This window comes from Pituophis catenifer, unplaced genomic scaffold (genome assembly GCF_029215685.1).
Source record: "Pituophis catenifer annectens isolate HBS135680 unplaced genomic scaffold, rPitCat1.0.hap2 SCAF_1, whole genome shotgun sequence".
In the NCBI taxonomy this organism is placed as follows: domain Eukaryota; kingdom Metazoa; phylum Chordata; class Lepidosauria; order Squamata; family Colubridae; genus Pituophis; species Pituophis catenifer.
Genome location: NW_027256881.1, coordinates 300,543,572 through 300,561,505, shown reverse-complemented (window position 1 = coordinate 300,561,505; position 17,934 = coordinate 300,543,572). Strand labels below are relative to the sequence as shown.

At 34.7% G+C, this 17,934-nt stretch overlaps 1 protein-coding gene across 25 annotated transcripts in view; it reads right to left on the bottom strand.

Annotated features, from left to right (window-relative positions):
* NRXN3 (neurexin 3) overlaps window positions 1-17,934 on the bottom strand; it is a 1,226,878-nt gene that overhangs the window by 722,649 nt on the left and 486,295 nt on the right. For all 25 annotated transcript variants that reach the window (XM_070931446.1, XM_070931448.1, XM_070931449.1 and 22 more), the window contains one exon: window positions 4,635-4,754. In XM_070931446.1, coding sequence (XP_070787547.1) covers window positions 4,635-4,754 — 120 coding nt within the window. The remainder of the gene's footprint in view (window positions 1-4,634; window positions 4,755-17,934) is intronic.

Below are 17,934 nucleotides of genomic sequence, written 5' to 3'. Positions count from 1 at the left end.
TGAAAGATAGAAGGCACTTATATTATATCTATATAGTGTTCATCCACATTTCATTCAAACTGAATTCCTGACTACCATTCTGATCGTGAAACAGCATGCTGAGTAAATTCTAAAAGGGATAGGAATATACATTCTCTAGAATCTGAAGCAATATCAATTATTCTGTACTATACTGAATGCCTTTAGAAATATATATTAATTACCATTTGTGTGTTATATATTACAAGAGTTGTAAAGGAATTCATATTAAAAAGGGACATCCATCCTGAGTGTGAATGCCACAGATCTGGAATGTCCATTTTGTTTAAGTCAATAAAAATGATAACTATACAGACAAAAAACCCAGCTGAAACCATTCTATGAAATTTTAGTGAAAATAAATCACCCAGAAAGCAAGTTTAAAATTGCAACCTTGGACATAAGGAAGACAGGTGCCTTTGATTTAATGCAATCCTCTATCTCTCATGTACCCACATACACATACAGTAAAACGGTAGATGCTCTCTGAATGTTTCTATTGTTTCAATGTTTCTTCGTTTTTATAAATTTATAATATACATTTTTATTTTCATTTTTATAAATTTATAATATAAATTTAATGAAAAATAATTCAGACATATAATAGACTCCAAGTTATTCCTGTGTTGCCCTAAATTTTGGGTGTACATTGCACATTACTCTTGTATGATTTGATGAAAGCAACACTGATATAGAAAACAGAAATGAGAATGGCCCGACTAACTTTGGGGCCTCTAAATACTGTATATTTAAACTATGACTCCTAGCTTAAGCTATCCTACCCAGGAATTCTACAAATTATAACTCTATTTCATCCAGAGAACATTAAATTAGAGATGGATGATGTAGGATACAGATTTTTAACATATAATACAGGAACTCCTTAAAGAACTTTGAGTAGAAATAGAAAAGTCTTCCAAATATGAATTCAATCTTTAAAAAAGTGAGCATGTATATGTGAGAGAAGCACATTATGCTTTTTTATATTGGATGAATTAAAACTTGTTTTATAAAGACAAGTCAATACTGTATTAACATCTATAATTTAAAGATTAATATGAATAGCAATAATATAGAAATAAAATTAATGACCACCCATTAGCTCTTCCATAAGAAATATGTTGGGAAAAAAAGTTTTCAGTTTGTACTCGAGAGTCTCCATCAAGCAACTGATCTATTGCAAGGAAAAAGCTCCAGGAGCAGCTGTTTACTTTAAATACTCCATTTTACTATAACACTTAACTAGCAGCAAGAGTAATTGCAGATAACACTGTGATTTAAGTTCAATTTCCAAGTAATTTTATTTAAATATATATAATGTATTTGCAATCCAGAGGAAGATAGAATAAGTACTGCATCAACTATGCAATTTAATAAAAGCATTCATAAAATAAATGTACACTTCAGTCCTCATCTAGGAAGCTACAAATCATTGTTTTGCATTGGTTTTCACTCTTAATTACTTATTAGAAAAAAAGGCAGACTGCATTAAAGCTATCCCAATAAAGTATTCTTTGGCTAATTTCTTAGGGATGATTTAGGTCCTGATTTGAAGAAATCAATTTTGTGTTTATCATCTCACAAATGTTTATTTAAAGAAGAGAAAGGTATATATCATAGTTAGTTGTAGAATATTGGGGAAACTGGAAAAGGAGCCAAAATGTCTCATAGAAATTAATATTCTTGCTCTACAATCATTTGCCTATCTTTCTGCACAGAATGAGGTGTATTCAAAACTCCATAAAGTTGCACATTAAGTGTAATTTTAAATATACCTAGATACACAAATCCCTCTAAAGTCTGATAGCTCCAAATTGTTCAATAAACTGTATTACTGCATAGTCCATTATGGATACATAGAGACCTTAACAGCACATAGTAACCTGGGCTGTAAATTAATACTAATTAATATTAATGGGTTTCTTTCCCTCATCTCAGAAAGGGATCCATATGGCCCTTCTTCTGTGCTCCAAGAACAGTTTATGTAGTTCTCCCAGCCTTTGGATCATAGTAGCCTCAGAACATTAATGGATGGATTTTATTTGTTCTCCAGAATATAATACAAAATGGAAAGGAATAAAATCTGCTCTTGCATACCCAAGACCTTATACTGTAAATATAAGTAACAGCACATACCTTTTGTGATCTCAGCTGGATAGGTTCAGAATAATCAGCATGAACTTACCTGTTCTGATCCATGAGGAGGCAGTATCTCACAACAAACACCTCTGAATCAACATCTATGAAGATCATAGCTACACAACTAATGGCAGTTCAGAGTTGCTTATAAACAACAAAAATGTACAAGCCTTTCTTTAGATCCATCACTTTGACAAAATCATCATCAGAAGAGGATGGCTTTCAGAAGTTTCTTTTTATAAAACTTTATCTGTGTTTTCTTTCCCTTTAACTTCTTTGCAATTCAGGCACACTTGCAATTTTCCTACATGGTTCTTGCATATACAGCACACGTTATTATACATATTTTAAACAATGGAAACGGTTCTTTTAATTGGCTTTTAAATTTCAATTTACCCTCTGGAAGTCATTTCTAGCAATTTATTCCTGAACATTAAGGAAAATCTCACACTAGGCTCAGAGGCTGGCTTGCTGAAAACTTTAAGTTAATTTGATTTATAAGTGGCCACCTAAAATGGGTGCAACAGTATGAACTATTTTATTAACTGCAGGAACAACATAAAATAATTTATGTTTTTAAAAGCTCTCCAGTGTAGATGACTTAAATGCGGCTTTATAAATGTAGTTTTGTATTACTTATACACTGGTTGTCTTATCATGTCTTTTAGAAAAAAATCAGAGAAACACATACATATTAGAAAGGTATTAATGGACTATTGTCTCATAAAATAAATCATATATTAAGTGGACTCTATTATATTAAAGAATTCTAAGGGGACATGACAGTAAGAGGCAAAAAATGAATGCCATGAACCTAGTTAATAAACACCTACAGGCCAGATTCCCATTTTTACATTTATTTCTAACAGTAAAGTTACTTTAACACTAACATTTTCCACCTATCTTTATCTAAAAGCTAAAATTTTCTTTGGCATCTTATATCATGAACATATATATTCATGTGAAATAATTTTCATACTGAAACATTATGGAAGTGTTTCTTTATAGTGATATTTCGATACACTTTAAGCTATTAATTTGATTTATTGTAAAAGCAGAAAATGTTTGTTACTTTTCCTTTAACACAAACCCTATCTTGCAAGCAGAACACGCATGAAATTCTTGACCTTTTTCACACGTTTCTTTCTTTGGAGGAAAACAGGAAGGTAGAAAGGGATATTAACCTTTCCAAAGTCCAATATTTTTCCTTAGTAACATCATCCTTGACAGTAACTTTTAAATCTCCAATGGACAAGGCTGGATTATCTGAGAAACCAGTTCTTTACTGCAAATTTATATAGTCCTTAGTATCTACAGAAAATGTGCAGAAGTCTGTATTTGTATCTAGCACACAAGCCATTTGTTGTGTGGTTCCTACTGCCTCTGCATTTAGAAAAATCTCAAAAAATGTATCCTTTTCATCATTATTTTTAATTTATGATTTAAAACTTCTTAAATTCCATGTACCATACTCCCTTTATTACTAGTAATTAGAGTAAAATGTATGAAAGTGAGCTTACTTCTTTCCTTAATTTTGTAACAGCATCAGAATATTTTCTGGGCAATTCAACAGCCTATTTTGAATTTAAAACAATTGTTATGAATTCAAAATATGGCGGTCCAAGCCCAAAAGATATTGAATATCTTTGGTATGTTCTATGAACCCAGATCCCATCACTTGCTAACTGATCTTTCTATATAGATGGTAAGGATTTAATTTAGGACCTTCTCTATTCATAGACATACTATCTGTCTGAGCTACAGATTTCCTTCAATATATGGTTTTTCCAACCTGAAAAATTATACAGGTCTGAAAAGTTATTCAGGCATAGTGTTCCATATCATGATATAATTTGACGATAAATATATGTTATATTGTCATTCTACATTTCTAACAATAAAGAAAATCTGTTCTCTAATTATATGTCCACGATGGACCATTTTCTAAGTTAAATTTTGATTTAATGCATCACCTTTTCAGGTAAACTTTTGCTTGAAAAGCATATAATGAGGAAGAATTTAGCTTTTAATGCAGACAATGTATTAATGCATTTTGTAGAACCAGTAAAGCTTCCAGATGTCTCTTTAAAAACTTTAGAGCTTTACATGCATTTAGAAAAGGCTACACATGAATAGGATGATTAGAAAAACTTTTAAGAAGCAAATGTACTTCTTAGCAAAGCTCTTATTATTGTCTGGCACATACAGTTCCCTCTGGTTGCTATAAAAAGAACATCAATACCCTTTTAAAAAAAGTCTTTAAACATGAAAACAGAATGCACCCATACACTTTCATACTAACTCAGAGAAAATAAAAACTCTCCATTTCTCTTATGTAATCTGGTTTCGTAAACTAATTTCCCAGGAAGTTCACCAGACAACTCTAACATTAGAATTCATGCAAGTTTGCAGACCACACACCAAATGGTTCTCAGTTCCCTTGTAAACAATTCAGTTTTTTAAAAGGTGGTACTCACGATCATTGCACTGATTTCCAGAATATGATGTCATGGAACAATCGCAAGTGAAGCCTTCCCACTGCTGAATACAGATGCCTTGGTTGGCACAGGAATCTTCTTGACAGGTGGTGCTTGGTCCTGAAATGGCATAACAAGAAATGCATGAAAGAAAGAGTAACTACTATGAAAGAGACACTATAATGGATTATGAATACTTCTCTTCATGCAACCCCCTGCCCACCTTCCCCCCAAAAAGAAACTGTATGCTTTTCCATTTCATGGAACATGCCACAGAAACTCAGGACACATAAAGACAGGGAAAATTAAACACTCAGCAACAAACAGGTAACTTGTACACAGCAGAAGGAAGGTATGAAAAGTAGCATATTCCCTCCTTGGCAAGGTCAGGAAAAAAATGCTTATAATAAGTACTATTTCTTCCAAAAAGACTAAGACTTGTCACAGTCCTCCTATTCTCAGTTAAACAACTTGATTTACCAGGTTATGCTGCAGATATATTTTCTAGCAAATTTGGTAGAAACATGGGTTGATGTGGACATCATTGTGTGTTGGGTAGCTAAATAAATCATATTAATAAATCAAATTTGTCTACTAAATCTCCCTTCATCCAAAAAATTTTCTGCTGATATTTGGGGGAAAATATTAATAGGACCTGGTGAAATGTCAGCTCTTTTTATTTGTTCCTTTGCTTGTTCCATTTTCTCCCTTGTATTAAATTAAATACCATCATCGATGAGAATTTTAGCTCTGTACCAATAATTCTGAAGATCTCAGAATTTTTAAAATTGCATAGAGGCTTTTAGAAAAATGTCTATGACACATGTCTTTCTTGGGTGTACTAAGTTAATTATAGTTCTATTTGGACTTTGCAAGTAGTAACTACTGATTTTATGAGCTTTCACATACTACTCCAGTGGATACTCCTATTCTATCCTCTTAAATACTATAGCACAAAGAGTGAGGATTCAAGATGAACAAGAAATAATTTTGACTTGCTCCATACCAGTGAGATATTTGGATACAATTAATTAGCAGTATCATATGAGATTCATCTATTAAAATGGACCCCTACCCAATGTGGAATGATTGAAAAAATAATAAACACCTTTGTTTTTTTACCAATGCTGTCAAAGCATTGACACAGAGACCAAGTGAATAATAATTAGAAAGGTGATCTAGACACATCAATATAGCTACTTTGTCATATTCCCTTCTATCCTGGAAGAAAATCATGCTATTCTAAATCTTGCTGTCACCACAGCATGCTATCTTCATGCATCCACTCAATATTCTAAGGTCATGGTTCTTTTCATGGAAATTTCAGCCCCAACCAACAGTTTTTACCACATGACAAGATCTCCTCCAGTTTACATGCACAATGTTCTATCTTATGCCCTGCAATCTCCCTCCCTCCCTTTCTTTTTTGCCATAGACCAATTGTTTTTTTTAAAAAACAAATTCTTGAAACTATGGGTCAACTAAACAACTGTTTTGTATCAACTGAAAAATCCCCAGATGCTACAAAGAATTTTTAAAACAATTTCTGACTTGCCAACTGGCCTCTAGATCCAAGTTACTTGACAGTAAGATGGGCGACATATACATTTAATAAATAAAAAATAAATATTAGACAACATGTTTTTCAATCCCAACTCCATGTTTTAAACTAGAGATAAGCTAGTCAATTTTGGATTGTCCATTCTCTACACAGAAGAGTTGACGGTCAACCAATATAACTATAAATGAGGGAAAAAGTTGCTACAGAAGCCAGGGTTCTCATTCTCCCTCACAGCTAAAAATTTATTGAGGAAAGGGAGAACATGTTAGGCAATGCATAATCCTACAAGATACCAGTAAAACCATCTGGAGCCACAAGTGTGTCAATATGGCAAGCTGACCACAAGTATGTCAGCATTTCAGTCCAACTCCTCTAAGCTTTACATTGAATTTACAGCTTAGAATAACTTTATTGTCACTTTGAATGTACACCAATCGGCATACATTAAAATGAAATTTTGTTGCATACAGTTGTGACTTGTAACCAGTGGTGAAATCCTCTGTGGTTTGCCACCGGTTTGCTGCCCGCATATGCGTGGTGCGTGCCAAATGTGTGCTGTGCACACGCATGCACAGTGCACGCCAAACACACGCTGTATGCACATATGCAGTGCGTGCCAAATGCACACTGAGTATGCATGTGCAGTGTGCACCAAATGCACATTGTACATGTGCATGCACATTGTGTGCCAAACATGCACTTTGCGCGGAAAAAGGACGCTTAACAAGGTAAGTAGAAAAGCAAAGCGGGGGGGGACAGCTGTGCTGCGCTATTTAGATTTGCTAGAAAGCAGGATTTCCTGCTTTCTAGCGAATATAAATCAGGCAGCACAGCTGATTGTCGGAAATACTGGTGTGGACCAACTGGTAGCTTTTTTTTACTACTGGTTCGCTGATGGTCACATGATCAAAAGTTAGATGCTTGGCAACTGGCTCATCTTTATCATAGTTGCAGTGTGCTGGGTCATGTGATCCCTTTTGTGAACTTCTGACAAGTAAAGTCAATGGAGAAGCCAGATTGATTTAACAACCGTGTTACTAACACAACAACTGCAATGATTCACTTAACAATTATGGCTAGAAAGATCGTAAAGTGGTGCAAAACTCCACTTTAACAAATGTCTTACTTAACAACATGCACCTGTATAACATTTATGGTTTTGCCAGCAACACTAGCTAAGGCACTTTAAGAGAAGGCTTATGCCTTTTATTAATGTAGAATTGTAAAATGAGAGCAACATATACTGCTGTTATTTGGATTGTATCATGGAAATTTTACAGTTAATGAAGTTAGTCAAGCTGAGAGCTACACTGGCTTATATTAATTCTGGTAGGAAAAATGTCAGAAAAATGTCCTGGAAGTCTAAATCAACTTTCCTTTTAAGCATCCCTCTACAAACTTTCACAAATCTCCAAAATGCCATCCCATGTTTGCAACAAGAAAACTGAGAGCAGATAGTTTCTGCCATTAAGTCCCCTCTTCCATGTATAACTGGGTGGTAAATCTAAATTGTCAGATTAGGGTCCTTCCTTTAACAGGCTGGAAGTTTGGAGAAACTAGCTAGACACCTTATACCACAAGAGAGGATGGAAAGCTTGGTGTCTTTATTTCATGCTAGAATGAATCCATTTAAAGCAATTGATTGTCCTCTATTAACATGGGGATTGGACCTTTCACATGCCCTCTGCCGTTTAAATTGGCTGCTGTCCTTCCTGATTTTTCACTGCTTAATGGGTCCCTGTGCTTTGAGTTTCTCATGCTTAGTGTTAGGCAGTAAATGCTTAAGGACGGAATCAGCATTCCTGCTTTGAGAAACTCCAGTTTCCAATGCATCTCCAATTTAGTCAGGAAGATCCACAGCATGTGGTCATTAAAGTCAAGGTTCCAGATACTGTGGTCCAGTTAAAATGATACACATTAAAAAAAACAAACAGAACTTTAACGGCACTGTTGCAAATAACTTGACTTTTCAAAAAAAAACCACACCGCATGGACATCCCTGCACATATTTCATGCTTTTGGGGTTTATTCTTGTAAGATACCTGCTGGAGGCTTTGAACGAACCCTCACATAATTTGACTGACTAAATCAGCTTGAAAGTATTTTCTAGTTTATTGCAGACTAATCACCTAACAAATGCATAATTACAATTCGCATGTTTCAAATACACTTGTGAGAACGTTTTACAATGTGTATCTGGAAAAAACCCTTCTTAGGTGAGCAACCAATCAAGATTGTGTGCCTGAATCAGGACTTTATATGGATTTAAAATCTCTGGGGAAGAAGGAGAAATGAAGTGAAATTCTATTCTGTGAAATCAGCATGATAAAATGCTAAATGCTAAAGGGAATGCTAAAAAAAGTTCTGACTTTCAGCAGGGATATAACAGGAGTTAGCTTACCTTTCTTTACTGGTCATAAGTCACATGTTATATTTGCTTTTCCTCGTTGGCACTCACCAAGCAATTTTTACAGATCCTTCTTGCCTAAGAGAACATCTGCCACTGATGCTTCTTTTCTTTACTAGGGTCAAAACTCCCCTGCTTGTGACACTTGACTATCGCAATAGACATGTCACAAAAATTAAGAGGTTAATCCCCCTCCCCCACACACAAACAAAACACACTCTAAAGTAAAGAAAAGCTGTTTTATGATTGGCAGTTCATGACAGAAGCAAAAGGAAGTTAACTGATGTGCACTGAAGAGAAAAGGATTTAAATATCTTTCTTCGAACTTGGTACAGGGTGTCAGAAATGCTGTTTTTATAAATGCTTTCTGGTTCTGCTTTCTTCACCTAATAAAACATTAAAGTTTTAATGCTACATTATGCAAAGAATGTCATATCTGATATAGATTTCAGAAGAGTCAATTTAGATGTCAAAATTTATGGAAACACTGTTTGCATTTAAAATCATCCAACTCTGTGAATTTCTCTCAAACTCACTATTTAAAGAAATATCCTACAGTGTTTTAAGGAAAAATCACACAAGGATCTGCCAGCAAATAAAAGTATTAAAAAATGCAAAATTTCAAAATAGCCACCAAAATTTACTGTCCAGGTCAAACATGGCTGTAGATAATATTAGATAACTCTAATGTTAGGTAATATAATTTAAAAAAACAAACATTAAACTCAAGATAGCTACCAAAGTTTTGTGATTCAGCAACTAATAACATGATTTGCCTAAAATGGGATTTTGAAAATGCATTTACCAGAATGCTTAGAACTATTTTCATATATTCCAGTGACATATAGGGTGAACATACAGAAACAAGAAATTGTAAATTATGTGCATTAATATCCCTGTCTAGTTTAACTATGGTTTTCTACAAGTGAAGTTTTTGTTTGCCTTCTCTATCAGTATGACAACACAGGGCATTCTGAACCCATAGCGATACAAGACAATCAGTATGAGATTCCTGAGAATGAAGTCATAACTGAATATGAGCCTATAGTGTGATGCAGTTGCAAAAAAAAAAAAAAAAAAAAAGCAAATGCAGTCATAAACTGCAAAAAAGAAGTAATCATGTTGTGTAAATCTTACAAGTGTTATTTTCCATTGATTCATCCATTAGAATTTCTTCTCATTGCTTATTTTCTTTTTTCTTACAGATAAGATTTACTGATAAATATTGAATTGAATGATGCTGGACAAGGGATCATTTTTAAATTTCTCTTTCACAACTTTAAGATGGCATTCATCATCATCATCATCATCATCATCATCATCATCATCATCATCCAGCCTATTCCAATATGCAGGCACCACAAATCAGAGGCATGTTTCTTGACTCTTGATAGATGGCATTGTTTAATCAAAAGGACCAGAATGTCCTAACTAGGTCAATATATATTAGCCAAACAAAAACCATGGAAGATTCCCTCAAATAACCTGGTCCAATGCCATGAAAGTCTTTACAGGGGATAATCAGCAGTTTAAATCATATCCAGAAGCATACTGGCAACCAGTGCAATTCATGAAACTGTATCAGCCACAACTGGAACTGGCCACAAAGAAATGAAGAGTAACACCATAAAAAGACAACCTCAATTCACAAATCAAACTCATATCAGATCTCAACCTGCTGCCAGTCTAGAACAATACCATTATTGCCAATATTGAAAGCTACTGAGAGATTAAGAAGCACAAAGATGGGTGCACCTCTGGCTCCACCAAATGTCATCAATTATACAATCAATGCTATGGTATAGACCATGAAGGACAAGGCAAGAAGTCATTGCCAATCCGACAAGGAAGCCTTGAGCCCATCCAAGGAACTAGTTGGTGAAAATGTCTCAGGTTCCTGTCTAGTTCACATTTTGATAAGGTGAGGGAAAGGGAAGCTCATTCAGACTTGGAAGGGTCTGTTACTATATATATACATAATCCTGGCCTAAATGGCATTTGTTTCTTCATCTGCTTTAGTTTGTAGGACTTATAGGACTGACAGCTGTCTCTGTGTTTGAACCCTGGGCTGAAATCTGACTGAAATGGGTCTAAATAATCTGCTTCCACCAGCATTCTCTGCAACTGCAGGCACAAATATCTCAACCGGAAACAAGATGATAACTAGATGACCTTTTGATGAGCGTGCACACCATCACCTCCTTCAATGCTGATGGCATCGAAAGAAACGGGCCCAACTACATTCACTTCCTGTGTCATCTCATAACTGTAGAGACTCTAATAAATAGGTGGCCAAACCCACCATATAGAGCAGAGATCACCAACCTTTCGGACCTCAGGGACCACTAAATTCATAATTTTAAATCCCACAGACCACTAATATGAATTAGTGACGGGATGGGGTCCTTCAGGCACTTAACTTGGCCACCTGTTAGTGGAGAGAAGTGTCCGGGGTGAACCCTAGCTTTGCTGTCCATTGCAGCTAAGAATATCAAATATGGCCAAGAATTAATGTTTGTATTGTGGCCAGCCTGGGCGCTAGATCAGTCCTCTGCAAACTCCATCTCTCAAGGAGCCTGGCCAAAGTTTTGTGTGCTGCTCACTGAAGGACCTGGACTCCCACCAAGCGAGGGAAGGACTGGAGTACTAAATATGGTACTCCAAGCTAAGTGCCTGAAGGACCCCATCCCGTCAGAGAGCTGGATTAATTGCTTCAGTGGACCGGTATCTGGCCCAGGGAGCGTAGTTTGAGGACTCCTGATATAGTTCAATATTAAAAAAATGCAAAAATGCAAAGACTTTTCTGCAGACCACCAAAATTTTCTCACGGACCACCAGTGGTCGACAGACCACCAGTTGGTGACCACTGATGTAGAGAACCCTGTCTACTTCCTCAAGAGTCACCAAATCAAACCTATCTCACATAGCACCACAAGACTGAGCTCTGGGCATTTCATCTGGAACTGCCCAATCAGAATTTCATCAGTTTTTCAATTATATAATGAGTACACATTTCCAAATGAATGTGCAAAAACAATGTCAAAAATACTAAATGAGAGAGATAGAACAAAGAATCAGGGTTGGGAAAGTGCCTAAAAACATGTTTGCGTTTTTGTGCAATAGCTTTCCATCCCACCGCCAGCAACATGAAGAACTTAATATATCCTTCTAATATTTGCGGTCAATTATCCCTCTTTAAACCTTTTCCATCTCCTCCTCATATATGTTTCCAGATTGGATTTCATAATCATAATGAGATTGAGCAGAGAATTGGAAAAAGAGTTTCTTGGATCAAAGGATTGTCTTGTAAGTAATTACACTGTGCTAAAGTACTTATTCCACATCTTGATTTTAGGAATCAAGCATTCAGTGCTACTTTCATTATGTATTTTAATTTTTTTTGTTCAGAAAATCAAGCCATGCAGTTATAGAGATATTCTTAAGGTGAGATACAGTCAAACCTCTCAAGCTATCCCAAAAACCTTAGTGTACATTTCTCCCCCCAAATCCTCACCGCCCCATTCTCCAACTTAGCAAGTTGAAGAAAATTAATATCCTTTTGCCTTAGAGATGTGACTGCATTAATAAGAAATATAGATACTGATATATAAAAGGTTACATTAAAAGATAACTTTCAGTCAAACTGGCAAGGAAACAAAAACCTTCTCTACCTTGCAGGTCAGCTTTGGTCAACTCAACTTTGTTAGCAAAAGAACGGAAAAAGCGAAAACAATAAATCAGAGTTAGTAAAATAGCAGATAAACCAGGGTAACGTCTACAAAAATAAATCAAAAGAAATTGGGATAACCAACACAACCCATATGCTCACTTCAGAGATATGGGTGACACTAGCAAGAGACATGAAATGACACCATCAAAGACAACAGACAGACATAGGTGGAGAGAGGTAGCTATTATGGCCTCAATCCATCATCAGCTCCACATCAAACCAAATAGCAAGCGACATAGCATGGAGTACTAGGAAGAGAAATAGAATGGACATACTTCTTATACAAAGAGTAACACCAGAAGGAACATTCATGGCACAAGATTCACCAATATTTATAAATGAAGGAGCAAATAGTGAGATTAGTTTCCCACTAAGGAGTTTCCCATGCTCATTTAAAATAAAAAATCAGGAAACCTATTTGCTTCCTTTGTGATGTACAGATCCAGAGGAAAAATATATAGGTAAATTTTTGCTTAATATCCATTCCCATGTAAGCTTTTAAGAAGCTATGTACAGTACAATATTGGTGTTTTTAAAATAAGATAAAATAACTTTTTTTTCCCTATTTCAGAATAGTAGACTTGGTAGTAATGAAAGGCACCTCTGATCCTGACGTGATTATTTTATAAATCTGAGCTGCAAAAATCTGGATTATAACTAGATGGCATCAGTTTTCTGTATCCGATTGTTGCTATCTAGCAGTTTCCCAGATTGTTTGCACTGGATCTGGCAGCCTATCTTATAAACAACCTATCTTTTTTTTTTTTTGGAAGTCTTTGATGTAGCTTTCTTTGAAGATTTTAGGTGATGGCTTCAGTTCGCAATACAATCACTCAGCTTTGTGTACTATGAATTCTTCTTGTTCATATATAAGATAGATCTACCCAACATCAAGTCTGTGTTGATCATATCCCACCATATTCAAAAATGTTGTCATGGGAATGTTCCTGAAATGGAGCCTGCTCTTGTTCTGGTCCTTGACTTCATTCTGCATCGGTGTATTTCTAAATAAACACATTTCAGCCGCTAAATAGTTGATAATTTAAAGGATTCCCAAGCTCACAAGATTCTATTTCTGTTTAGTTTTCTATTATTTTCTGATGAATACATAACTTTGGAACTTTTCCCTATGTGGTACAGAGATTTGCCCTGACATTTCCTTTAGAATTTCAGAATCTACAACTACTTGATTTAGGAAGCTTTTCCATTCAGTTGATGATCATCATTGTCGTCATCATCATCATGTTTATATTTATGTTTTTATTTTATTTTGGTATATTTATTTTTCTTGATTTTGGATATTTAGGATCATTTGCCAAAATGTAGCTCATAAATACATAAATAAACATCAGTTAATGATGGCATCAGGGATGTGTTTCTAGAGTTTATGGTCTGTCATTCTACTAATGAATATTGCATCTGGAGTAGATTAGACTGCATGGAGTTAATTTATTCTGGGAATTTTAAGTTCCAGAAATCTCCTGGAACACATATGTTGAGGTCCATAAGGCAAATACTTCAAATACTATATGAGCTCCTGGTAGCTCCTTTACAGATAATGTAAAGAATGTTTATTATATGCTCTTGCTGTTGCTATAAAATTTAAGATCAGAATTTGGTTTTATTAAGTTTTCCACAAGGTAAGAAATATGTCGTCTTTTCTTTACAATGTGTCTCATGTGTATTTGATGGAGGTATAAGAAAACAGTCACTTTTTTGGAGATCTGACTCTCCAGTTTATGAGAATGCTCTTATAAACTCAAGGAAGAATTGGAAATGTATTTCCTTCTGCTGAGATCTCTAAAATTAGATATACTTAATATATTTAGGATACAGGATAGATAAGGATATAAGGATTTGTGATGTAATATATAAGATAGATAGAGGTAATAAACCAGTGAAAGGAGCAAAGGCAAGATTATCCTTCCATTAACTTGTTAAGTATCTACTGCCCTGCCAAAAAACTTAGATTTTAGGAACAAGTTGTTCCAATACATTACTCTGGAATCAATCTTTGACTTCAGAGTTTCTTTCCCATATTGCAGAAATTGAAGGGAGGGATGAACGAGAAAATATCCCATAAAAGGACATTTATATCCAACACTCATGAAAGAAAGAAAACTGGTAAAGCACTGACCCATCAGCTCTACTGGAGGATTTATCAGACATACTGATTACCACTTTTGGAACACATTATTGTTATGTATTTTATTTTATTTTTTCAGAAAATCAAGCCATGCAGTTTATAGATATTCTCACAGACCATCATCAACCGGGCCTGGTGCTAAAACTGCAAAGGAAGTTTCTGCTTTAGCTTCTAATGCATTAGCATTTAAACAACAATCCTATGTCACTTGCCTGCTTGTAAGATCACTTGCAAACAGTGTGATTTAGTTCTATGGAGACACTGAACATAGTGTAGCTCACTATGACTCATCAAAAAGCTTCTTGCTTTATTCATTTGCTTTCTTTTTAAAAAAAAAATATTCATCATCCCACAGTCATTAAATAGATTTTACAGAGTTTCTTCTCCCTTGAAGGAATTCTTGTTCTACTTTTTGAGCATTAGCACTACGCAAAGTTATAGAAGTGGGATAATTGAGCCTTCAATTTTTGAAACTTTACAGTTTCAAAAAAAAAAAATCTAATTATTGCAATAAACAGGAGATGGGGAACCCATAAAGGAAGTGGCTTATTCTGTGATACTAGCACATCATATGTCTTTTTTTAAGTAAAGTGATAGGCTACCTGGTATCTGGTAACCAAAATTATTTCTGGTATGTATTTATGACTGTCCTGTGATCAAGATCATTTATAATCTTCCCAGCTAGCTTCCAACTGGTAAAAGGCAATGAGGGAGGCCAGATTCACTTAATAACTGCATGATTTGCTTAACAACTGTGGCAAAAAGGTCAGAAAGTGGGACACAAATCACTTCACAACTGCCTTGCTCAGCAATAAAAAACTGGGGCTTAATTGTGGTTGTAAATCAAGGACTACCTTTATATATGGTATAAGAGTTACAATTGTTTATTATTACATCTGCTAAATCTCATCTATTGTGAATGAATTTCTCTTGCTGGCTCCAATTGTATAGTTACCAGAAGATATCCAGCCAGTAAAATCAGGTTTTGGGATATATAAAGTACATTTAATCTGATTAAGTAACTGAGACATATTGCACCTAATTTTATTGCTAATTTTAAAGAGAAGAAAGATCTTTTTAAACATTTTATTTAGAGGTACTATTATTCTTGTCATTGAAGTTCCTCAGTAAGAAAAGACTGAATAATTAATGGTAAATGCTCATTTTACTGCTTATGTCTCACCAAAGACAGTGATGGCAATAAGATGAGGTTTGTTTTTGTATACATGTGAACTCTAATATGATGTGCATTTCCTAAATAAACATCTATGCCAGAGCACTAGGATTCTCTTTTTCCACTTCTGTAAGTTTTGTGATGTATTTTGTTGATGCTGCATACAAAAATTGCATATAGTCTGAGAAACTATATTACACCACAGCATGTACCAGATACTTTTTAAGAAAACTTGTACATAGGAAAATTATAATGTATGTGTCTTGTGAGAAATTATGTACAAAAATATCTAGATATTTCACATATACAGTATATATAAATTGAAGATTCATAACTGGCTGCATAAATAGAATACAATTATTTTTTAAAAATATTAATGTTCTGCAAATATATTCATATACTCCCTAAAAGATCATGGATGCTGAATTTAAGAGTTCATAATGATAATTGGAGGATGTTACTTTCTTAAATATTTCTCTCTCTTATTCATCTTCATCTCTGCATAAACGATTTCAAATTAATAATTGAGGAATATTGGAGATGGGGTTCCTATTAGTTGACAAAATATGTTACAGAAAAAGCTCCCAGAGGTTATATGGAGATGTCAACTATATATCAATCTGGTTTTTCATTTTATGACTGATTTTAAAATAATCTCAATAAAAAAAAGATACAAGTTCTTTTTTAAAAAAAATACCCAATATAAATATAATTCTTTATCTTCATCCCTTGTTTACTGTTAAAATTGATTTCTGTAAATTACATGACTGTCCTTGTTTTGATTTTTATTTAAACCAGTACCTTTTCTGGTTAAGCAATCTCATTATATGAATGAAAGTACTCAGATTTATATATAACTAATGTTTAGAAAATATGATTTGATACAGTCTTTCTTGCTTAAATTCCACTCACGCTGATTATGTCATTCCAAAGCTGAAGATCTGAAGGTTGTGTGATAAGCGCTAGCTAAGCCTAGGATTCTTCACAGTTGGATTCAACAAAACCCTTAGCTTTGCTAAAATATCTTTGTGGGAGTGTGCTTCTTGGAAAGCAGTGATCAAGCCTGTAACAAGGAAAGGGAGCAGCAGCCCACAGTTCATGTTAGCTATAGCCAAAGATCACAGAAATAGTTATTTCAAATCCCGATAAGCATGCATCCAGCTCTATCATGATCTCAGCTATGGATTAATGTCCCGAATTTTCACTTAAAAGCTCAATCCCAGATATGTGTAACAAATTATCTCTTTCAGTGTATTATATCTTATAAGCTGACATTATATATAGTTATTTGTCTCATGTAACCATCCTGATGGTTTGATGCTTGTTTGCATGTAGGATAAGTTATGCCTTTTCTTTTTTAAGAATCAGAGTTATCTCACTAAACATGGTTGTAACAGATACAAAAGATGCAAAAGGTCCAATTAGTTTACACAAGTCTATAGTGATGCATAATAGCTTTCCAAAATCATTAAAGAAAGGTATGGAACTCAACTGCAAATGTCAAGAGACTGAATCAGATATCTTATAAATGTAAACATGTGTTCCATTACTATGTTCTGATTCTAGTGGAATGAACAATTTGCTTTTTAAAATAAGTGTTTGTGCATGCCTTTGAATCACTGTTGACTTCTGGAGATTGCCTGGACCGGTCCCTGCAGTTTTGTTAACAGGATTTCAGAAGTGGTTTGCCATTGTCTGCTTCCCAGGACTAAGAGAAAGTGATTGGCGGAAAGCTAACTATGGCCCTCAGGTGGGACTAGAATTTATAATTTCCCAGTTTCTAGATCAGTGCCTTAAGCACTTACACCAAGCTGTATCTTGTTTTTAAAAAGGATTGATGTTAATTAAGAAGATAGTTGTGCAACTATATGTAGTAGAAATTTTGAGTCTAGCAAACTAAATAATCAGACAATTCTATTTTGAAATGTCCCATATAAGATATATTTCTCTGAAACACAGCTGTCTCTGTGTTATGTAGAATGGCAGTAGTATAGTGCCCAACAGGGGAAAAAATGAATGGCAGCAAAATAGTTTATTCAAATAACTTAGTAAGGGTGAATTTAGGTTCAGAACCCTCCAAACCTGACCATCACTTTGCTATATCAGAAATGATACATTGCAGCTAAGAAAGTAAAATATATGTCATATATATAGAGAGAGAGCAACCGATATAAGCTGCACAAATTACTACTCTGGAGTAGAACCATTATTTCTCATGGCTCACAAATTCACAATTTATTTTCTTCTTTATAGAGATGTAGCTAAGCTAACCAGCTGTCCCA